Below are 24,989 nucleotides of genomic sequence, written 5' to 3'. Positions count from 1 at the left end.
TAGATGAGTGTTTCAAAGAAATTTCACGTCTAACCGTTAGTCGATTTTTAATGTTATTTTGTATTTTATTACTAAGGCGATTTCCCAAAAAAAAAAAAGATCTCGCGAAGGCCTTTCTTTGCCTCATTTCTGCTCTAGATTAGATATCTATAGATTGTATATCTATAAATGTATTTAATACTTATTTAGGTACTGTATTTTATATAGAACTGAAGTTATTTCTGTGTACAGATTGAATAGTATTTTAAAAGAAATACATAAAAAAATTATAAGAGAAAAAGTGTATGTACAAAAAAATCTCCTTTTAGTGTATCAAAACATTTAATACATTCCCGCCCTGGTTTTTTAAAGTGGTAGATAGTATTGTATTTCTAAAAACAAGTCTTAATCACATTTGTATGTGACGTTATAAAAAAAAATTAAAGTACTTAAGAATAATAATTAATAAATATATAGACGTTTTTTTCTATCGGTACATAGTTTTATTACCTAATTTTATTTCTGAAGTCAAAATCAGAATGTAAAGGACATATTAATATATCATTATTTAAAAACATACCAAAACAGATAAGAAAATGTTTACGAAAAATATAAACACAGAAAAAAGACTCATTATTTATAAATCTGAGATTACTTTTGTCAAATTTTTTATACAAGTTTTAACAGTAAAAACGCAATTTAATAAAACATTGTAATATTTTAATAATAATTTATATTATAATTATTTCATAGCTATATCACTTATGCATAAAAATAGAAAGAAAACATAAAAGTCATTTATCCATAGTTCACCGAAGCCGCTCAGGGTGTTCACGTAATGGATTCACGGCCTGCGGATATCAAATATTGATATTAAATGTTGCACTCACAGTCAATAATTGATTACTAAGTGATTCCATTAGTATAATATTGTAAGATAAATTTACAGAGATCTTTTGCAGTACTTTGAGAGTTAACGAGTATATTGACATTATAAGAATGTACAACAAATAGTGTAAACAACATGTAAATAAGAATATGTTAATAAGCTATAAGCTATAAGCTATAACCACTGTGGGTTTTTTAATGCTTTAATAGTGGCTTGTTTTCAAATTTGATTTTATCTAATAAATAAGAATAATTTTTTTAGCAAATAATAAACACTATATTTTGCTAACTTACACTTTCTAAATCATTGAGTTAATCCGTATAATGTACACGTAAAATGTTACTTCAGTAGAATTAGAAATGTTTACGAAATAGACATGTAATGGGTTATTTTTCAGGTTTGATTAGTGTAAAAGTTGCGTACGTACGTGCGGGCGTACGTACGTGCATACGTGCGTGCGTGCGTGCGTGCTAGACGTGGTGTGGCGGGGCGAGGTGCGCGGCCGCGTCGGGCGGCTGCTCCGGCGCCGGCACGCCGCCCACGCCGCCCACGCCCGCTACGCCCGCCACGCCCGTCTCCACTTGCAACCTGCACAATAACACTCATATTAATACACCAGCTGTTCCCGTGCGACTTCATCCCCAGAAAATTATGAAAACCTTATTTTATTGTTTACATGTGTCAAATTATCAATGCATTGCATTGCATTGCATTGATAATTTGACATATTATGCAAATGTTAAAAATTACATGATATCATGTCAAATCATGGCAACCTTGCTTCCTTGATGTTGGCAACAACTTTCCAACATTAGGAATTTTATCCAAAACATTTACCCCTAAGTTTAATGGCGTGAAAATATATAGCCTAAAGCGTGATGTATTACGATTTAAGACATTGACTTGTATCCACACGTCTTGGGTTCGAATTCCACCTTGTACCAATGTGATTTTCGATTTTTCGAAATTTTACATTATGTACATGTAAAATTATACCCGACGTTGTTACAGTGAAGGAAAACATCGTCATGCACACATCGGCGAAGAAATTCAAAGATATGTGTCAAGTCAACCTGCAGTACAGTACAGACTTAGTGTTGCCTTTAAATTGATGGATGTTAGTGAAAGTTTGTAGCGTATCCAACTGAACAGATCTCGATGAAATTTTACAATATAAATTACATAATATTTACGAGATACAAGCGAAAGTTAGTAATATTATAAATGCGAAAGTTTAGATGGAAGGATGGATCTTTGAAGGTATTTCCTAAACGCGTCAACTTAGCTGAAAACTGACTCTGATGAGAAAAAGTCTAGAACACAAATAATCCTAAGCTTGTTTACTCAGCGCATAAAGTCGCGGGCGACAGCTAGCATTCAATAAGTCCATACAATAGGGAATATGCATGTTTTTTTCTTTTTTTAAACGATTCTACTTGTTACACAAAAACCAGAAAAATTATGACACGTAAATATTCAACCATTGAGCTAAAAATAATAAAATAAAATTACGACCATTTTCGAGCGACTAAAACGGGACCGGAGTTGTCATGAGACGATTGACGTCAATCGTCTTATTCCATTCATAACATACGCTCAGATGTCACTTCGACGTAAAAAAACAACAAAGTATCTCATTGCTTTTCAAGGTCAAAAAGTAAAAAATCGATACATTTTTATTATTCCTGGTACAAAAAAATCTTAGCAGGAATGTTTTTATAGTTATAAAGTATACTTAAAAAAAGTTTGGTACTCATATGCGTATATATCAATTTGGCGTCATATGCATATTGCCTATTGTCATTGTCATAAACGATATTTGAAGGAATATAATAAAATGCAAACAATAAGTAACTAAGAAATATTTTATATAACCGTCTATATAAAGTCACATATTTATGACTGATAAATTATTTAATATTAACACAGTAGAGTTAAAATCAATTAGCACAAATTAAGTTATTGGTGCCGTGTCTAATTACCTTTTACACAAATTACACACCAATTTCGTGCACATTTCTATTGAAATTCTGCATCGCAACAAAATTTAAAATTAAGTCAAGATAAAGAGTTACTAGAAATATTGGAATTTAGATAAATTGTTGTAATTGGTGGAACGAATTTGTAAACATCAGTCTTAATGAGAGCTGTTTTGTAAAAAACATTATTCGAAATTCGACTATAATTCTATCAGTCAATTTTTATTTAAAACGAGCTGTTGCCCGCGACTTCGACCGCGTGGTATTAGAAAACATACGAACTATATAAATAACAAAAAGCTACGTATCCCTCGGGAACCGGACACCTCGGGGATAAAGCTTATCCCATGTATACTCCAGACTTTGCTTTACATCTGTGCCAAATTTCAATAAGATATGTTGAACCGTTGCAAAATGATCGAGTAAACATTAAAAAACTAAATTAATGAATCCCACGGGAACCGTAAATTATCCCGGGATAAAAAGTAGCCTATGTGTTCTTCCAGACTATGCTCTAAACCTGTGCCAAATTTCATAGAGATCCGTTCAGCCGTTTAGGCTACAAACGCTAACAAACATCCATCCATCCATCTATCCATCCATCTAAACTTTCGCATTTATAATATTAGTAAGATATCTTTATGACCTTTTTCTCTACATTAACATTGATTCATCATCAACATCATCACCTCACTATACGTCCCCACCGAGGGGGCTCGGAGCCTATCCTAATAAGGGGTGACTAGGTCATAGTCAGCTACGCTGGTCAACTGCGGGTTGCTTGACTTCACGCATATCACGATGTTTTCCTTCACCGTAAGAACGTCGGGTAAATTATGTACATATGAAAATTCGAAAAATCTAAAATCACATTGGTACGGCGGGATTCGAACCCAAGACCTGTAGATTACAAGTCAAGTGCTTAAACCACTGAGCCACCAACGCTCTACATTGACTCTGACTGATGTTTTGTTTTTATGGACTTTGCCGGCGATTTTTTACTGTAGAATTTTTAAAAAAACTTAGTAAGCTTAATATGTTCTTCCAGACTATGTTCTACATTTAAGACTAATTTGTAAAATATTCATTAACAGTTGAGAATTTATGTTTTAGGCAAAATAAAGGTAGATCTTCTGTTTCTGTGCGTGTACCTCTGGTGCGCCTGGTGGCGAGCGCGGAACTCCGCCGCCTTCAGCTGCTCCAGGTGGAACTGCTGCCGCTCCTGGATCAGCTGCTGCCGCTGGTACTCCAGACCTAAAGGGGAACAAGTTGTACATTTGTCTACAATTCCGTTATTGTTGTCTGTCTTATAAAAGGGAATATAAGGGACAGCGATATGCGTTGCCGTAGGCCCAACTTTAGTCCCTTCCCACCCTTTTTCTTATGAGAAAAAGATGGAAAGGAAACAATTTGACGGTGGATGAGACGCATAGAAAGGGGAAACATCCTCTTTATGTGCGTCTCTTCCTTCGATTAAGGGTAGGCAGCCCATCTGCAATTGCAGATGTCTATGGGCAGCGGTCGCTTCGCCATTTTGGCGGATTCAGGTGACCGCTTGCTCGTTTGCTATATTATAATCTTAAAAAAAAATGCGTCATCGCATTGTACCTTCTCTTTCCCTCTCCATAGTAGCTTCTAATTCCTCAAAATGTCGCAGTTTTATTTCTAGTTTCTTCATCTGCGTCTCGACGAGTAACGCGACTAGTGACTTTATCTTGCGTTCCTCGACGCCCGCGAGGTGCTTCGCCTTGACAGCGGCGGAGGCCAGCGCGGCCGCCGCCGCCGCCGCCACGCCCGCCTCCACCTGCCCACCCCCGCCCGCACTCGCCTCTGCTATACAAAGTAAAAATCATATTAAATTAAAACTGTGCGACAATGTTTAGGTAATAAATTAAGGATATACTTTAATTAGTTACGCTATCTAACTGTTTCTATTCTTTTTATTAGTATCTAATATAATGAAGGGTAAACACACACATATCTTTGTTATGTAAAATTGAAATCCTTTGTGATTACTGAAGTAATGGGGATGTTTCCTAATTTTTGGAATAGCCTTTATTTTGTAGATAAACCATGTATGAACACGAAAAAAATAGTATAAAATATAATACTCATTATTTCAATAAAAAAACACGTAAATAAAAACAACTCTTTCATTTCCCCCCAAAACGTCCCATGACGTCACTTCTTTGCATACGAACCTCGCGTCACGGCCTGTCACTGTCAATTTGAAAGAACCATTGATTGATAATACTCGTAAATCTTTGTTGTCTAAAGTTGTTTTTAGTAATGGAGATAAAAATGAAAAAACCAAAATGAACAGAAGGTGATACTTTTAACGTATTAATTACACTTGTTGCTTCTCGTGGAAGATTATGTTTGTGTGTAAACAGTGACTGCGTCCTACACCAGTGTGACCAGGTATAAATTAAATTGTACTATAAGCTACTCTTATGAATTTTGATATATTTTTCTTTTGTAATATTCATAAAATGTTTTGCTCATAACTTATGTCGTAATTATAAAAACACTCAATAATGGAGTCCTCATAATATAAAACACGCAAACTCAATTATTACAATCATTTAGAAAAAAATGTAACTACAAAATGCACTGACATTCACTGAAGTTGGTCACACTGCCATGTTATATGCAAGAAAGTGACGTCATTGGTGTTTGAGATCGAGTAATGGAGGGTAAAAAATATTGCAGCGTTTTTAATTTATATTTAATTTGAGACAAACATTCAAGGTCTCTAAATGTTATTATAGGTTATAAAATGCTGTCTTTAAAATATTAAAGACAACTTTATTTGGATTTGTAACATTAGGAAACATCCCCATTGCAGTGAATTTTTAAGTATATTTTCTCTCGATAAAAAGCCTTACACTTGCGACACGCATGATTATAAATTCACGCAATTAAACGTTAGAAAATTAGTAAATTGGATAAAATGTTCTATGAGAAAGGACAAAAACACATTAATAGCAAAAGCCTTATTATTATATAAGCATTTGATTTTTGATATTTGCATTTTAAAAATGAAATCGCACGGGAATAGCTAGTAGTAAATACAATATAAATTTCGCCCGCGACTCCGTCCCCGCGGAATTAAAAAAAAAGTGAGTAGCCTCTTCCAGACTATACTCTACATCTGTGCCAAATTTTATCGAAATCCATTCTGCAGTTTAGGCTACAAACTCTAACAAACATCCATCCATCTATACTTTCGCATTTCTAATATTAATAAGATAAAGTGTTTACCAGTTGTGGGCTCAGCAGCATCCTTGGTGTCCTTTGCCTCCTCAGCGGGCGGCGTGTCCGCCACCTCCTCCTTCACCTTCAGCTCCCCCTCCTCCACCTCCATCGGCTCGGCCTTCACCTCCGATGGCTCTTCTTTCTTCTCACCTGTTTAATTATATAGATAAAGAAAGTGTACTTACAAATAAAAAGGTATACCAAAAAAACGTCCACCGAAGCGATCTAAGAGCTCGGTGGCCTCCTAATCCGGTAATAATAACGAAGTAACGGCTCCTGCTGAGGCTCCTGAGGGAGCTCTCGACCTTAGTTACGCATAAACGAGGTTTAGGCTAAGCGCCATCTGCGCTCGGCCACCTCAAGCCCGGTGGATCTGTAAATGCCTCTTCAAGGCAAACAGCGGCCATTCAGTCAAAAAAAAAAAAACAAAAAAAAAGACATTGTGAAACGCACTTTGACAGTGGTTAAATATATTCCTACAAGGATCATTTCGCAGTTGGAAATTTTAAAGTTAAAGTTTTTTTTACCGGTCAAAATGTCAAAATTGTTTTACAGATATTCTGAATGGAAAATAGAATATTGTGGATCTGTAAATCTTCTTATAGATCGCAATATATTCAAAATTGGCCTTATAAGGCCAGATTTAATTAATTTTATCATTTTGACGTTTATCTGATTGTAAGGGGGCGGTTCGAATTATTTAATTTGTTTTTATAGCAAGTAAGTATGGTAAGTGAGGTATTTTGTGTGTGTGTGCGACCTGCTGGCTTGTTGTCTGGCGCGGTGCCGGCGATGCCGGTGGCGGCGAGCGCGGCGGCCGGGCCGTGCGCGCCCGCCGCCTTCACATGCGCCTCCATCATCGCGGCCGGCACCTCGTCCTGCACAACGTGACACACGCATTATACATCTAATTATAATATATTATACTAATTTTATAAATTCCGTTGCGTGAAAAAAAGTTCTATATGTTCTTCCAGACTATCCTTTATTTATATGCCATATTTCATCCAGATCCGTTCAGAAATTTAGGCTACAATCTCTAATAAATGTCTATCTATCTAACCTTTCACATTTATAATAGTAATAAGTATGGAGTGAGAAGTAAGATGCAAAAGTTTAAATGCTGAGTTTGTTAACTGCTGAAGGGATCTAAATGATATTTTACATCGATGTTGAAGATAGTCTGGAAGTATACAGAGGTACATACTTTAGTATTTTTAAATTCTATGCAGTCTATCTTATACTAAGGGAGACAACAATAGAGGTAAAAGCAAATACGGTTCAACCCATTTTTTTTTTCAATCAAAGATTCCAAAACGTGGCTTATTAAAGGGACAACAGTTTGTTTAGACATTCATTTAAAATAGTACAGTTTTGATTAAAAATTAGTCCGAACTATGTATTAGTTTAAAACGTAAGAAAATTGGACTGAGTCATATTTGGTTTTATAACCGTCAATTGTCGTATAGGCAATAAAACCAGATTTTCATAATTTTAATCATTTTTCTTATTTGAAGTTTTGTCGTTTATTAATGGAATATCTTTCCTTATAAGAAAGGGGTGGTAAGATATAGGGACTAACTGGGTCTCCGACTCCACACTCATCAGACTGTACGTGGAATTGCTCCCACTTCACGCCTGTCTTGTGTGGTCGTGGTATTGCGGAGGCGAGCTGGCCCATGCGTGTGAAGATGTTAAAGCGGGCTCCACCACTGTTAAAATCTAGTTAAAAGCTTCATAGCATACCTTGATAGCTGCGAACTCGTCCATGGCGGCGCGCGTGGCGCGCGAGGCGATGCGCGGGTCGACGACGGAGGCGAGGAAGGCGACGGCGCTCATCACGGGGTTGCCCACCTTGCTGAACGGCACCGGCTGGTACGCCAGCGGGCCCAGCACGCCGCCTGCAACACACACCGAGCCTCGGTAACTTCCAAAGATAACATGTTCCCTTCCCATCGGAGCCCAAAACCTCTACAACATAGACCCTTGATAACTTGACTAACTTATCGAGGTTCTACTGTATAATAAACATTGTAATGATGTTAATATACAATCAGAGAATCATATGTACTATACGTTATTTGCGCAACTCAATATTTGTAATTAAAAGATTATTAGCAGATTTTGGTTAATTTTTGGTCAATTTCCTTTAACCATTCTAACTAAGCTTTAAGCTTATCGAGCGCGATTCGAACCATAGACAGCAATATCGGTCCTAATAGAGTATTAGCGCTTATAGTGCCTTCATGATTTTTTAATAATTAACTTGCTTGTCCCGTGACGTAACGAATTCATCATATATTGACCTATGGCTACAGATATACAGGTGATTCTTAACGGACAGATCAACAGATATGTTGCAATCCAATAAGAATCAGCCTGTGTGCGGGTGGGCGGGCCGTACCGGAGGCCGCGTCCTGCAGATAGGGCTCCTCGATGGGCAGGCGCAGGAAGTGCAGGATGCACTCGTCGTGCGTGCGCGTGCCGACGTGCGCCGCCACGCGGTTCCAGTCGTCGCGGTGCAGCTCCAGCGCCTCCAGCAGCAGCAGCGTCTCCTGCTCCGTCCACTCGCGCCCGCGCGCGCCGCCGCGGTACTGCATGTACACAACACATACATACTCCACTCGTAAAGTGAACTATATTGATAGTTTTAATTGAATTTATTAAAACTGATTACAAATGACGGGAAAAATTGCCTTTTGCTTATGGGCGTCGTCAAAGTAACAATTCCCTTTTTTCTTTCTCTCACGAAAATTGTAAAATAAACATATAATGGATTAATTTAAAATACTAAAGCCTAGAAACCCACATAGATTACTTGGAAACCAGGAGTTTTGGTTCAATTTTTAGTATTGTAAAAACAGTAGTGTACAATACTAATTTCAAGGCTACTAAAACCCTGGGCAATTATGACGCCCCCTATTCACTATACTTTAGGAGAAGGGAGAACAGAGAATTATAAGACTGTAAGGAGCCGAGTACGACGACCTGCGTCTGATGTATACCTGGTCCAGTTTGAGTCCGGGCGCGGTGCCGAGCTCCAGCGCGGGCTCCTGCTTGAGCTGCGGCAGCGCGGGCGCGGCGGGCGCTCCGCCCTCCGCGCCGTTCGGCAGACCCGCCTCCACCTTCGGCACCGCCGCGTTCTCCGCTACGTACATAACATATTAAAAACATATAACCAATAAAACAAAAAATAACACTAAGACAACCTAAACAATCATGTTTGTTCTTTTTTGTGTGAAGTAGAATCATCGAAATCTGAGAGATTGGCCCTTGAAAAGATGAACGATCAAAGAGAGCAATCGATAGATTTAATCATATTCAATCGCAATTTGACACCAATTTAGTGTTATCTATACTAATATTATAAAGAGGAAAGATTTGTATTTTTGTATGTATTGAAATAACTCAAAAACTACTGGACTAATTAAAAAAAAATCTCACCAATCAATAGCTACGCTATCAGTTTTATTATTTGTTAATGTGACGCGAGCTATGTAGGGAGCAACAATTAGTCAAAGTGTAAGCGACACCTAGCAGAGTATAAGTAAGCAGTACCGGGGCGCGGGTGCGCGGGGCGCGGCTGCAGCGGCTGCAGCGGCTGCAGGCCGGAGGGCGTGTCCGACAGCACGTGGAAGTGCGAGGTGGGCGGCGGGCCCATCGCCGTCGGCCGCGACTCCGCCTCCAGCTGCACAACATACATTAAAAACCAATGATTGCATGCTTATATAAACAGTAGTAATATTATTATTAGAAAGGCGAATGTTTGGATGACTACATATTTCCAAAGCAGCTATTTAGCTGTTTAGATTTAGGTTAATTTCAAAATTGGCTTGATCTGGAAGAACACGGGAATCGAGTTTTTATTCTAGTCGCGATTAAAACGTAACAAATATTTATAACTAGATATTCCCGTTCGGCTTCATCCGCATGAAATTATGAAAATTTTATTTTATTGTTTACATTTATCAAATTATTAATATCAAATGTCAAAATGACATGACATGACGAACCTTAGCAATTTTACTTTCTTGATGTTGGCAGCAACTTATGGTTTCTTTCTCACATTAGGGTTTTTATCCAAAATATTTACCCCCTAAGTTTAATGAAATGAAAATATATAGCCTAAAGCATGACGTAAGTGTAGGGCTTTTTATTAAACAAAGGGTTATCCAAAAATATGTTGTGATTGCTGACATCTTGGGCAACAAAGTGTGTGTTTACGCTTTATTATAATAGTATAGAAGTATGTAAGTAATACGAATCGAATGTTACCTCACTTCAGGATGACACATTTGGACTAAAATTATCATTAAGAGAAAAAACCTTTTGAGGATGAAGTCGTACGGGAACAGTTATCGTATGTCTTCTAAATTTTGCACACATGTATCCGTGTTATTTACCTGGTAGTTGAGGAGCCCCCACTGCTCCAGGAAGCCGTGCACGCGCATGATGGCGCAGACGTCGCCGGCCAGGTTGCGGCGGCACGCCGTGCTCGTGAGGTACTCCGTCGGGTTCAGGCGGTACGTGTCGATCATGAAGTTCCTGTACATTGAAACATTGTTAACTAACGGACCACAGTTACTTTTACCAAGGAAAAAGTACCATATAATACTCCCACGACTACATCTTCCCGGCATAATTACGTAAATATCGTTCGTTTTTTTTTTCTCTTAATATTACTAATATTATAAATATGAAAGTTTAGATGGATGTTTATTACTACATATCTCTAAAATGGCTTAACGGATGTCGCAAAAAAATCACAGATATAAACATAGTCTGGAAGAGCACATAGGCTAGTATTTTTTTTTAAATTCCGCACGGACACACTCGAGCGACAGCTAGTATTACAGACATTTCAAAACTTATATATGAAAGCAAACTTTTATATATGTTACCACGTTACTCCAGAACAGAGAGTAAATTACTAAATTTTTGTTTTTTTTTTACATAATCAGCGATATTTCTTTGAAAGGGCAAAGTACGGCAATAAATACAATATACAATAGTGTATTTAATTTTTTTAAATCATCGCTAATCAATTTTTAAAACAGGAATATATTTCATGTAACTATAACATATAAATAAATACGTACCTATAAGCCAGATATATCTCCGGGGTCTTAGATTTATTCTTTCCATTGAAGAACTCCGGCAGAGCTCGTTTCTCTATTGTATGTATGGAGTTATAGTCGAACCAGGCGGAGTAAGAAGGCACAACGATGTGATGAGTCTGGTCTGTCACATTGTCTTCTAATTCTTCCTTACTTAACATCTCCTGTAATTAGTGTTCAATGTCACTTCAAGTGGACTAAATTGGTTGTGGATTTGAAATGAATACTGAAACGACATTTAAATAAGGCTTCTTTGACATATCAGATTACAGCAGTGTTTAGGAAGCAAAATGAGATTCAGAATTCGGCCTTTAATATTTCGTTCGGCAATATTTCTTAAACAGACATTTACTTACAGAAAAACATGCTTCTTTATAACGTCCTTTCTTTCAAAAATTTTACACCACTATGAATTCAATGCAAAACATAATAAAACATACTAAAATGCAATAACATTGAGATATGAAGGTCTCAAACTAAACACACTATTGGTAACAAATGGGGAATCTGACTTTGTACTGTCGTATCTATAAAGATGTTAATCTTTGTATCATGCTATCCCTTTCTAACGGGTAAGTGTGAGCGAGACGGTGATCTACATTGCGGTACCTGTGTGTTGGAGTCGCTATGCTTGCCCTGCGAGTCGTCGTGCAGGTCGAGTGCGGGCGCGGGCGTGGCGGGCGCCTCCCCGCCAGACACCCCCGACACCCCCGCGCCCTCCGCCGGACCACCCGGAGCTACAAATGTTAAAAAGTTTGTTTTATTTGTTCCAATCATCTCTAAGAGTAAATATTAAGTTTATAAATTGAATAACCTCTAAAAATGAAGCCGTTAATACCCAGATTTAGTTATAAATACATAATCTGCGCATTTCCGCTTTTTTATGATTATTTTATATAGTCAAGGTATTTCGTGGACGTAATAAAATAAATAAATCAGATTATTTAATTGAATTACACAAATTTTAATAATTTTAAAGTTAATGGCGAAAAAACCTAAATCACTACATCTTGGTTCAAAAATATTTATGTATACGTATGGACAGAGTTTGTATGCGTAAACGAAACGAGTAAACACTGTTGAGTGCAAAATACAACCTCTTTGGCTGATAAGCAGTATGTATACAGCCAAAGAGGTTGCATACTGGCCACCAAGGCATTTATCGTTGGTTAAAGAAAATATATAGAAAAAGAAGAATAAGAAGTCAAGATGTGAACCAGATAGTTTTGAGTTTTTTTGTATATATTTGTGTAAATAAGTTTTGAATAAAGATGTGTTAGTTTGATAAAAAGTGTTTTGTATTGTTGGCTGCCGCGCTGTCGGTAACAAGTTAAACAAACACTAAGTTTGCGGGAGTCAGAGATTCAAAAAATATACAGAGGAGGCATAATAGACACTTCACTTGAAACATTTTTCATATAATCATCACTAACTCTGAAAAATCACTATAACTATCTAGATGACTATTATTGATAGATTCTCAAAACCACGTCAATATAATTAAATGCTATTTTTGTAACACTGTTTAGTTTCTTTATAAAAAAAGATAAAGCTTATTACTTGTAAAATACAAAGACCCGAGGTAGCTCTAAACTTCACAACGGACATAGTACCTTTCCGAGAAATTACCGGTGATAAAAGTTTTGTTTAGTGTCCCTTTTACATATTTTTTTAATGTCTGACGGGAATAGAAAAAGTTTAATCTCTGCTTATACTTGTATATGAGTATACAGACTGTCAGCAGAGCGCTCCGCTTCCGGCGTGGGCGCGATGTCGGTGTTGTCTCGTGATGCTGTATCCTCTTCATCCTCGCCATCATTGTCACGACGCTTCGAGATGCGACTGAAATAAACATAGAAATAAATATTAGAAATGTTAGTTTAGATGTATAGATGTTTGTATCTCATAGAACGCTTATCGCATCTCAATAAAAAAGTTTAACAAGATGGATGTATACTCTAATCTCGATGATCCTTGGTACAAATGTAACATAGTCTGCGAGAATGCGTGGGTTATTTACTTAAGTTTCTTTCAAATTTCGAGGACGGAGTCGCCGGCGACAACTAGTATCAGTATGGCTCAGGTGTAGAACATAGTCTTAGAACGCATAGACTACTTCCCAATTATTTTTTAACTAGCTATCGCCCGCGACTTAATAAAACAAAAGTAGGTATGTGTTCTTCCAGACTATGCCCTACATCTATGCCAAATTTCATCGAGATCTGTTTAGCAGTTTAGGTTACAAACTAACAAACATCCATCCATCTAAACTTTCGCATTTATAATATTAGTTAGATTTCACTTTGAAAGTCATGTCATGTCATCATTTATTACGTATTATTTATTCTTGTGAGTCGAAAATTGCGGTAACAAGTTAATTGTTAAAGGAGTTTGAGTGTATATTTTGCTTACCTCTTCCTCTTGCCGTGCTTCTGCGGCGGCGGAGAGGGGGACCGCTTCCTCTTGCCCTTCTTTCCCTTGCTGGAAGGTTCCGCGCCCGGGATTAAATCGTCCACAGATAGACGCAGTTTGTGAACCTGTAAATGCAATAATTTATATAAATATCAATATTAAATATGTTTTTTTGTTTTATAATAATGAGTTTCGAGTGCCGTGACACTTAATGACGCATATTTCTATCTTTCTCATTATATATAAATAAGAGAGAAACAAAAAATGTGATGACAGTCGCAATATTTACTAACAAAAAAGGTGCTAAAAACTATTCCCGAAACTAGTTGATTCAGCGCCTTCTACACTTTAGGATTCTTTAGCGCTACCTATCTAAACAGTTAACAAAATTGGACTGTCTGTAATCTATATATATCGAAATAAAATATTGATTTAAAAAATCGCATTTAAAAATTATTGGATATCAGTCCGTAAGTCGTGTTTATTATGGGTAATCTCCGTAACGGATGGACCGATTTTGACAGGACTTTGATTTGAAGGTAGGTGATACATGAGGGAATGTTATAGGCAACCATTTAAATTCCGCGCTTATAAAGTTTGTGAGTGAGATCATATGTACTAATATCATCATCATCATCATCATCACCAGCTCACTATACGTCCCCACCGAGGGGCTCGGAGCCTACCCTCCTATTAAGGGGTGACTAGGCCATAGTCAACCACGCTGGCCAAGTGCGGGTTGGTTGACTTCACACATATCTTTCAATTTCTTCGCCGATATGTGCAGGTTGCATCACGATGTTTTCCTTCACCGTAAGAACGTCGGGTAAATTATGTACATATGAAAATTCGAAAAATCGAAAATCACATTGGTACATGACGGCGGGATTCGAACCCAAGACCTGTAGATTACAAGTCAAGTGCTTAACCCACTGAGCCACCGACGATATGTACTAATATAATAAAGCGTAAATATTACGTCGGTAAGATGTCAGCAATCGCAGCATATTTTTGATTATTTCTTTAATAAAAACCTCTACACTTACGACATGCTAGGCTATATATTTTTATGTTATTTTACTTGGTGGATAAATAAATTGAAAAAAAAACTTCACATGGGAAAGGGACCATAAACCACAAGCTGCCAACATCAAGGAAGCAATTACCATAATATATATAACGGTAATTCTTATCCAACATCAAATGCCTTCATTGTCATTTGACAAATGTAACCGATAAAGTTTTTTTTATAATTATATGCGGATGAAGCCGCACGGGAACAGCTAGTTATAAATCTCGTGGTAACCTTCTTCTTGCCGTTGGAGTCCAGTTCGTAGTCCTCCTCGTTCATCCACTCGTTGTACTGCGGCAGGTCCAGCGCCCAGCTCGCCGACACGCGCCACGGCTCGCTGCGGGACCACTCGCAGCTCATGCCCTCCGGCGCATCCACCTTGACAACACACAATTTATTATTTACATTTCTACAAAGTAAAAGACAAAAATCGTACTAATAAATACGAGTTTATTTATTTATTTATCTATACTGTTATTATAAATAGGAAAGATTTTATTTTTGTATGTATTGAAATAACTCAAAAAATACTGGGCCGATTGTAAAAAAGTCGCGAGCAACAGCTAGTTTATTTATATAAGTATACATAACAGCTAATTTAATATATATTTACAGCTATAAATTAGATTTAGCTTTACGGATATCGATGAAATTTAGTACAGATGATAACGATATTACTAATTCCGCGACGACGAAGTCGTGGACAAAAGATAGTATGTGTGAGCGCAATGGCATTCTTGCATATATTTCGTAGTTCTTAAATTTCTAACGAAATGCCAGTAAGATGGATGTTTGTTAGTCTGTGGCCTTAACGGCTGAACGGATATCGATGAAATTTGGCATACATGTAGATGAGGAGTCGCGGGCAACAACTAGTATACAACATGTTACATACCGGCAGTTCGGTCTGTGTCCATATGTCGTGGCTGTCGGGCAGGTAGTACCAGTGCACAAGGGTGCCGTTCCCGCGCCGGAACACCGGCCGCGCGTACTCCTCCTCCAGCGGGTCCACGGTCGGGTAAATTATGTGAGTCGCGTCTTCTTCGTCATCTGGTAATATTAATATACAAATCAATTGAAAAACTTAATAATAATAGGGTACTTTTAAAACAAAATCAAATTCTGAGAAATTTGACAGGGATGTTATTTTTAGATTGGCATGGCAATTAAGAAAGTAAAGAAAACTTCCTACATTTTTAAAATTTTTGAAACATTATTGAATAGGTGGCATTGAACGTGTTAAATAGATACAGTGTGATTCAAAACTGTTAACATTTTTTAATCTGTATTTTTTTCACTTCCCTTACGAGTTATAATTTTAAATTTATTTGAACACCCTAGTGGCTCACCCGTTTGCTGCAGAACAAATTAAAAAAAATCAAAGTAAACTCACCACAAATCTCTCCTTGATGATTACTAACAATATCCTTGACTTTATTAGCTGTTGCTTTATCTACTTCAGGTCGTATATACACGCAGGGGGAGCGTATTATTTCCGCCCCCATCAAAGCACTCTCAATTTCCATCATCATCTGCACATTCAAGTCCTTACGGGACGGGTTCTGGAAAGGCAGGTGGGGGAAGGGGAAAGAAAAATAATAATTTTAGTATCAATTCGAATAACACAAACGGTTAGAAAAGCATGGGATTTGTAGCAAAGTTATTTAAATAAAAGATATAATAAAGTAAAGAATTTTTTTTTGTGCACAGGTATCAATTTTTTTTTCTAACGTTGATGTAAGAAAAAAATAGGGATTACGTGCGATATTGTACTATTTATAAGAAACAAGTAAGTGAAAGCCTAATCACCTTAAAACCTGTTCAAAAACAATTATTCAATACCACAAATGAACTTATTCTATCTAACATTAAAACTAGATTTTTATGCATTTTTACTACACTTGTAATATCACTATATTTTTTTAAAAACTCTAAGCAACAAATATGAAGAAAAAAATAATTTTTAGTTTCGTGAATTTTGATGAAAAAATTTGTTATACATGCAAAACATTGAGGGTGAGTTTCTTGAGATCCAATACAAACAATTAGTGACAAAACAAAAACTGTTATTAAAAAGTAACTGGCCATAAACAAAAAAACATACAACAGAGAAACACACCTTTAAATCCCAAAACAAGCTTTTGCAACAAAATGAATTGCATGAAATGGAATTCAGAATGATAATGTTTTTGCTCAATAATTTTTTAAACGTTTTTTTATTTACATCAAACAAGGTCAGAGATAAAAAAAGTAATAAACGTTATAATTACAAAAAACTATATTTTTGCAATTTGTCATTTACTAAAAAAAATGTAAAAAAAAAACTCGAAAGTACAGTACCAATTATAGAATAGTGTTAATAGGTAATATCATACCATTGGAACGTGCTTTGGAATGACAATAACACGTGTATGATTAAAACATTACCAAAAATCCCGTTTATCACGCAAATTAAAAAAAACTTTATTGCTCTAAAAAAAAAAGACAAACGTCTATGGTTTGAAGCGGGAAATGTTTTTATCATTCAGGTGTGATTGTGTGCATGTTACTGGCCGCGCAGTATGGCGGGGGCTGCTGGGGCTGCGGGGGCTGCGGGGGCGGTGAGAGCGAGGCGGGCGTGCGCGCGACTGCATACCTTACCGACCTGGAAGTCGAACTTGCGCCACCGCTGCTCCGACTTGAAGCGGAACATGGTGGCGAGGACCGTGCACAGCGAACCTCCTGGCTTCATGTCCATGAACACTTTCATCTGAAATTTAAAAAAAAATCTTTATTTCTAAAACATTCAACACCATTGACACGTTTGGTGACTTCACTTTTATAAAAAAAAAATACTCATAAAGTCAAGAATTCAAAAAAATCACGAAAAAATATTTTTTTCATTAATCCTAATCGTTATTAGGAATATATTTTTTAGTAGCTGATGCTCGCAACTTCGTCTACGTAAAATAAAAAAAACACAGCATGTTACAGCGATAACGTACCTTTTTTACTGTAAATCAGTTTTTAAAACCGTTTTACTGTTTGAGTTATTTTATTACATACAAAAATCCAAAAACACAAATCTTTCCGCTTTATAATACAGTAGAACCTCGATAAGTTAAAGTCCAAGGGAAACAAAATATTTTAAGTTATCAAGGCTCTATACTATAAAGGTTTTGGGCTCCGATGGGAAGGGAAGATATTATTTTTGAACTTATAGAGGTTTTTATGTTACCGAGGATTGAGTTATGGAGGCTCTACTGTATTAGTATAGATATACCTAACAACCAGCAGTATACAATCATTAGAAACTAATAAAACAAAGTATGTTCACTGGCATAGAACCATTACACAAGGCCATACTGTAATTTGATAGATTGACTATTATCAAACCCTTATGAAGCACAAAGCAATGATATCAGATACCAATATAGGAAACCCATTTGAGGCTTTGGTTTTCAATAATATGCACCACCAACAGTAATCAGTATTAAAATTATACAACATAATAATAAGACTATAGAACTACTATCATTCGCCCGCGACTCCGTCCACATGGAATTAAAAAGAAAAGTGAGTAACCTTTGTTCTTCCAGACTATCCTCTATGTCTATGCCAATCATCGAGATCCGTTTAGCCTTTTAGGCTACAAAGTCTAACAAACATCCATCCATCTATAACTTTCGCATTTATAGTAAGACTAGCTGTTGCTCGCGACTTCGCCCGCGTGAAATTACAAATATAACCTATTACTTTCGCCCTTTTTTCAACCTATTACCAAAAGTATTAACTTAGTAGTAATCATTTTTATACACCTCTAACGGTTTACGCAGCGTATACCGAGAAAAGATAAAGTTGAGTGAATTTTTAACGCCGTCGTCCAGAAACACGTTGTTTATTAATAGTTCCTAAACATTAGTAATAATAAAATATAGCCTATGTTGCCCACAGATAAAATACCTTTCTGACGGTAAAGAATTTTTAAAATCGGCCCAGTAGTTTTTGGGTTATTTCAATACATACAAAAATACAAAGTTTTCCTCTTTATAATATTAGTATAGATTATGTTTTAAAGATATTTTTTTCTTTCATACTTCTGTGAAACGCTACGCAACGCCGGTCATGACAAATTCTCGTGTATGTTTTTCCGCAACTTGAAGGATTAAGAAATAAAAAAACATAGGTGACTTGAAGGATTAAGAAATAAAAAAACATAGGAACTTTGTCTCAAGATTCTACCGATACTGCGTAAAATTGACATAATAATCTATTTTGATCATAATTGCGTCAATCTTTACAGCTTCTACCCACGAGTTTCCTTCATATCTTGTTTGTCATTATTATTGGTATTGCGATGGGTTTCCATTATCAAGATAGTTGTACAAAAACATATTTTTATCTTTGTTACTTCGAAGAGTATAAAAAAGACGATAATATATTTTGAGTACTTCGGTAAAAGGTAATAGGGCGTTAAAAGTATTGTAAAATATGTTGAATAAGATAAAAGCAGTCAATTCATAAAGTAATTTCTAGAATCAAACAAATAATGGTCAGATTTTGAGAAACCTCTTTAGTTATAAACCTTGTGACGCGGACTTCCGCGCTGCACGAGCAGTAGTGCATAACCGGTGTAAAATAAATGAATTTGAACAACGTAGTTTTAAAAAAAACATACATGACGCGGTTGTCCAATTGCATCCTCAAATATTTTTTAATATTCCACTGCCATAGTATCGCAGACCCAAAAAAAAAAACAATCTTGAGACATTTTTACTTACTTAAAGAGTGTTTATTTGCATTTTTATGACTTCATTTGTTTTAAGCATTGTAATATCACTCGTAAAACCTTCTCATCATACTAACACTTATTTTATAAATGTGAAAGTTTAGATGGATGGATGGATGTTTGTTAGAGTTTGTAGCTTAACGGCTAAACGGTTTTCGATGAAATTTGGTACAAATGTAGAGGATAATTTGAACGAACACAGGCTACACACTTTTGTTTTTTTATTTTAATTCCAAGCGGTCGGATTCGCGGGCGAAAGCTATTAGAAAATAATTATAGAAAAGACATTATTAGAATACGGCTTTAGATATACTTCGTAATATTTATTTACGCAATTGGAGAAGAAAAAACCGGCTAATTACTAAAAGACATAACGATTGGAATTGCAATAAAATAGATCCATTGAACTGTGTGACGTAGCGTAATGGAAACAACTACCAAGATACTAGTTTGGCATAACAGTTAGTGGTGAAACTTCGAGAGGACAAGACGCATTACTGTTACTAACAATAATTACATCGACCTTAAAGACAAAAATCCGTGATATCTTAAGTGGAACGATGGCCATCATAAGAATACTTGTTTTAATATCTTTTGTAGAAATATTAAATGCGTCGAGGTCAACAGCACCGATAATAAAAACTGTAAGTATTTATGTTTTATTAAATTGATAGAGTAAGCAAACTAAGCTTTATAAACACGCTTTTTAATTCAAATAGGGTAAGCAGATTATGTAATTCCTAATTACGAACGCGCTTTTAGTTTTTCATGGTTCTTGTAAATACCACGATAAAGCTGACACGGGTGAAGGTAAACAAATCAAACGACAACATTTGACCTCTTAAGAAACATGTCAGTCTTTTTATTAACAGCATTCTATAATAAATATGAATTAAAATATAATAAAAACGGGTTCTATTGTTTTTTAGGTGTATCGCGGCGGAACACATTTCGAAGGCCCCCATTGGTCGCAAGAAGAAAATGCGCTCTACTGGGTGGATATCATCGAACAGAAAGTGCACAGAATGGATGCACAGACGGGAAATGTTACAACCAAGCAAATAGGTAAAAACCATTAGTGTAGAAAAAAGTAAAAAAAAACGGACTCGTTATCATTTTATTTAATAAATAAAAGTAATATGAAGTACAGCTTAAGGGAAAGATCTACAAGTCCATCATAAGACGTGTCGCATTGTATGGATCTGAATGTTGGGCCACTAAAGTTGCGGTTGAAAGGAGATTGCATGTAGCTGAGATGCGTATGTTAAGATAAATGTGTGGTGACAAGATTGGATAAAGTTAAGAATGTGTACAATAGAAGAAGTTTGAAAGTAGCGCCAGTGGTGGACGAATTGAGAAGCAAAACGTTAGCGGGGTATGGACATGTTATGCGACGAAACGATGGGGACATAAACCAGAAAGTGTTAAGATTGAATGTGGATGGCTACAAAGGTAGAGGAAGACCGAAGAAAGTATGGATAGATTGTGTGAAAGAGAATACGCTTAAGAAAGGAGAGGATTCAGATATGACGGCCGATAGAGATGAATGGAAGAGTAGCACATACTGTGCCGACCCTCCGTAAGGGATAAGGGCAAGTAGATGATGATGAAGCCAGGAACGAAAGTTTTACCTCGATCAAGAGCGAGTTATGGTTTAATTTTTCTATATAATTTTAGGTTACGGTCCGGTATCTTTGGTAGTGACTGTACAAGACAACCCGGGTACAGTTCTAGTCACCGTGCGGAGTGAACTCTACCTGATGACATGGAATGGACCTGCCAATGACAGCGCTTTGAGACTTCTCAGTATTGTCGACTTGGGTCTGCCTGATAATAGATGTAATGATGGAAAGGTTGATACTAGAGGAAGGCTTTGGTTTGGTGAGTTTAATAAAACTGCTGCATTTAATGGTAACTTAGTGTAATTTTTTAAACTAAATTCTACTAAGGGTCTATTTAATCATACTTTACTCTAATATCATAAATGCGAGAGTTTACATGGAGGGATGGATGGATGTTTGTTAGAGTTTGTAGCCTAAACGGCTGAACGGATTTCGATCAAATTTGGTATAGATGTATAGGATAGTCTGGAAGAACACATAGGCTATAACACTTTTGCTTCTTTTAAAATCCACGCGGACGGAGTCGCGGGCGAAAGTTAGTAACTCTATATGAATTAGTTTATGTATCGAGTATTAATAAAAACCAGACATTATTGGTTAATTTAAATAAAACTGCCATAGTTATTATCGTGCAGTTTAATAAAACGAAAAAAATGCAATAGGTAATGAGGCAAGGCAAGTCAAAATTAATTTACGATATACCTTATCAATGAATATTAAAAGTTTAATAAAAACCGAATTCCATTTGCTATTGCCTACCTTAAATTACCTTTCGTAATATTTTCACAAAACGACATAAAATAGCAATTTTGAAAAACATTCTTAGTTCAAAAAAAAATATCTATATTGTTATAATATGAAGAGGACATATTTGTATTTTTGTATGTATTGAAATACCTCAAAGACTACTGAACCAATTAAAAAAATTGCACCATTAAAGCTACGTTAATTAGTGATTAACATAGAACTGTTTTTTTTTTTACTTTTTAATTTTACGCAGACGTAGTCGCGAGCAAAGCTGGTTATTTATGTTTTAATTTGCAATTACACCAATATCACATTCCAGGTACAATGGGCAAAGAAGTAGGTACAAATGTCGACAAAGACCAAGGCAGTTTATACATGGTGGACCAACACAACGCATTAGAGCCGGCCGTGTGGGTGCGACCTGTGAGCGTGTCGAACGGCATTGCTTGGACACGAGACAACAAATTCATGTTCTACATCGACACGCCGACAAGAAATATTGATGTTTTCGATTTTAATCTAGAAGATGGGTCTATACGTATGTATAAAATAACAAACACTGATAGAAATATAGCTTGAATGTTTTTGATCGAGGAATTTCTTCAAAGAGTGACTTTCACTTTAGACAAGCATCTTTTTTGCTATAAAAATGTTTAAAACTTGAATTAAACAAATTGATATATTTAGTTTAACAGAATAAAGACATTTATATAGTGTGATTTATTAAAGAAAAAAGTATAACATTCAGATCTGGTTTATTGAATACTAGCTTTCGTCCGAGACTCCGTTCACGTGGAATAAAAAAAAAAAACAATAGTGAGTAGCCAAATGTTCTTCCAGAATATGCTCTACATCTGCACCAAATTTCATAAAAATCTGTTTAGCAGTTAGGCTACAAACTCTAACAAACATCTATTCATCTAAACTTTCGCATTTATAATATCAGTAAGATTAAAGCTTATATAAGAAGAAAATAAAAACCATGGTGATTAAAGTCAAATAAATATGGTGTATTGATTATAGGTAACAGGAGGACTATATTTAGCTTTGAGGCAAAAAATGTGACTGGTTTACCGGACGGTATGACTATTGACAGAGATGGCAATTTGTGGGTGGCATGTTTTAACGGCGGAAAGGTAAATTACCCAATACATAATTAAACATTTGAGTTCAAATATTCCAGAAAAGGTTACCTATAAAAAAAATCATAATTCTTTCACCATTAAATTTTATCTAACTAATAATTTGAAAAACTTTTTAGGTCATAAAAATCGACCCTAGAGCAGGCAAACTACTAGAGCAACATAAATTTCCAGCAAGCAAGGTGACATCAGTAGTATGGGGTGGACATGATTTAGAAACATTGTATGTAACAACAAGTAACTTTGGACTGAATGCTGCGGAACATATACAACAGCCTGATGCAGGCTCACTATTTGCTATACAAGGCACAGGTGCAAAAGGATTGCCGGAAAACCAGTTTATATATCCAGGAGCTGCTGAATATTGAAGAATTGTATTATCTTGGTCTGCCCACTGCTGGACTTGAGCCTTCCTTAATGCCTACCACTGAATGCAGAATTCTTGTATATTAATGTAATATTGCTGAAGATATGTATAAAAACAATGATGCACTCATTAAAATAATTTGATAATCAACTCTTAATTGGAGCATAAAAAATCAAATTATTAATATGTATTAATGTTGGTTTCCACCATTAAAAATGAGAATGGAAGGAATAATGTTTTTTTGTACTTTTGAGCGCTGTGAAATCCCAGTTATAAAATCATATAGTTTTTATATACTTTATATAAAACTATTTTTGTAAACTCAAATAAATTTAAAAATAAAAATTAACAAGTCTTCTTTCTTCGAAAAGCAATATTTTAGCTATCAACTAATTTAACTTAGTGCTGTAAGTTTTATAAAAATGTGAAATATTTAAAACAAGTCCCTATTTTATAATAAACTTACCGGAAGCCTTAAGAATGGTGGGTCTGAAGCATTTTTCCCCAATTTGTTTTCCTGATATTGAATAAGCTGTATAACCAGTTGTGCCAGACCCTCTTTAGTTGGTGGATCTGTTTGTACATGCTGCAAATACATATAGATTGTAGTCACATTACACAAAGAGTATGTAAATAAGATTATAATGCAAAGTTATAAGAATTAAAGTAAATGGGAAATAATGTTATGTATTAGATATCTTATAGGTGACCTGTCTTAATTGAAAGGCTCAATTTTATTTTCTCTCAGTGAATATGGTGACTGAACTGACTCAAGAAGAAATAAGTAAGTAAGTTTGTGTCAATAAAGCACAAAATGTTGTAGTAATGTTGATGACCACACAAGACATATGTGTAAGTTTCTATAAGATATACAAAACTCAGTGGGCTACAAAAAAAATTGATCTTTTATAAGCTTTTATCCTATTCTGCAGATTTCATTTGACAAGGTGTACATAAAGGAGGAAATATGAATTATCTACTATTCCATTGCAACAATTAATAAGTTTTTATCTAAAATACGTAGACAATGTATCTAACATTGTCTACGTAGTCCAAGAAAGTAATAGTAGCAATGTTTTGTCCATTTAGAACTAACCTTTTTACAATTTTTTTGCAACCAAACACGAATCTGATCAAATTGTGCTAATGACTCCGGCGCTTGAAAGAAATCCACATTAGGTCCTCCATCCTTCTTGGGGCCTAAGCTTGCCATCTCGCTGACTATTAATAAGCACAAAAGTTCTACTTTTCAATTGAATATTTAGGTAAACACAGTAATATCTAAATTCTACTAAATGTTTGAGATTTACACGGCGTCCCTTCAATTTGACATTTGTGTGGTTTTGTTGCCACTTTATAAATTATTACTAAAACAGATTCAATTAAATATCCAGAAACTATTTTAGTAGAATAAACGTATGATTTTTTTATTAATTTAACTCATCCATAAAACGATATTCTGGGAAAATTCAAATAAAAAAAATGTAAAATTGTCCAAGTATGTGACTGACGATTTTATAATTTTATGTCCGTGTTTGATGAATACCTTATTCAAACCAATCGAAGAGCAACTGTTCTGTGTTTGAAACACATTTGAAAATTATGATATATCTCACGATAGCCGACAGTAACTCATT

At 35.8% G+C, this 24,989-nt stretch overlaps 2 protein-coding genes across 7 annotated transcripts; one reads left to right on the top strand and one right to left on the bottom strand.

The window, feature by feature from the left end:
* Positions 1-709: 709 nt before the first annotated feature.
* LOC106110354 (SWI/SNF complex subunit SMARCC2) lies at positions 710-24,701 on the bottom strand. 6 transcript variants are annotated; one of them, XM_013292160.1, is made up of 21 exons: positions 24,449-24,701; positions 23,819-23,938; positions 17,342-17,455; positions 16,100-16,268; positions 15,602-15,756; positions 14,941-15,084; positions 13,635-13,759; positions 12,958-13,064; positions 11,832-11,959; positions 11,205-11,386; positions 10,509-10,650; positions 9,664-9,793; positions 9,111-9,253; positions 8,510-8,699; positions 7,852-8,006; positions 6,866-6,983; positions 6,112-6,255; positions 4,456-4,680; positions 3,999-4,101; positions 1,296-1,456; positions 710-830 (listed from the first exon to the last, which is right to left on the bottom strand). In XM_013292160.1, exons 1-20 carry the CDS (start codon positions 24,563-24,565, stop codon positions 1,339-1,341), a joined length of 2,829 nt encoding a protein of 942 aa, XP_013147614.1. In that variant the 5' UTR covers positions 24,566-24,701; the 3' UTR covers positions 710-830; positions 1,296-1,338. The 6 variants fall into 6 exon arrangements, with proteins under 6 accessions (XP_013147614.1, XP_013147615.1, XP_013147616.1 ...); XM_013292161.1 differs by having other exon boundaries at positions 1,312-1,456; XM_013292162.1 differs by having other exon boundaries at positions 1,320-1,456.
* LOC106110355 (regucalcin-like) lies at positions 19,930-23,676 on the top strand. The gene is made up of 6 exons (XM_013292166.1): positions 19,930-20,118; positions 20,404-20,539; positions 21,152-21,355; positions 22,163-22,381; positions 22,867-22,979; positions 23,105-23,676. The coding sequence occupies exons 1-6, from the start codon at positions 20,035-20,037 to the stop codon at positions 23,351-23,353; spliced, it is 1,005 nt and encodes a 334-aa protein (XP_013147620.1). The 5' UTR covers positions 19,930-20,034; the 3' UTR covers positions 23,354-23,676.
* Positions 24,702-24,989: the final 288 nt, after the last annotated feature.

This window comes from Papilio polytes, unplaced genomic scaffold (assembly GCF_000836215.1).
Source record: "Papilio polytes unplaced genomic scaffold, Ppol_1.0 DF820678.1, whole genome shotgun sequence".
In the NCBI taxonomy this organism is placed as follows: Eukaryota; Metazoa; Arthropoda; class Insecta; order Lepidoptera; family Papilionidae; genus Papilio; species Papilio polytes.
The sequence above is the reverse complement of the archived record's forward strand: the minus strand, read 5'-3'. Positions and strand labels throughout refer to the sequence as shown.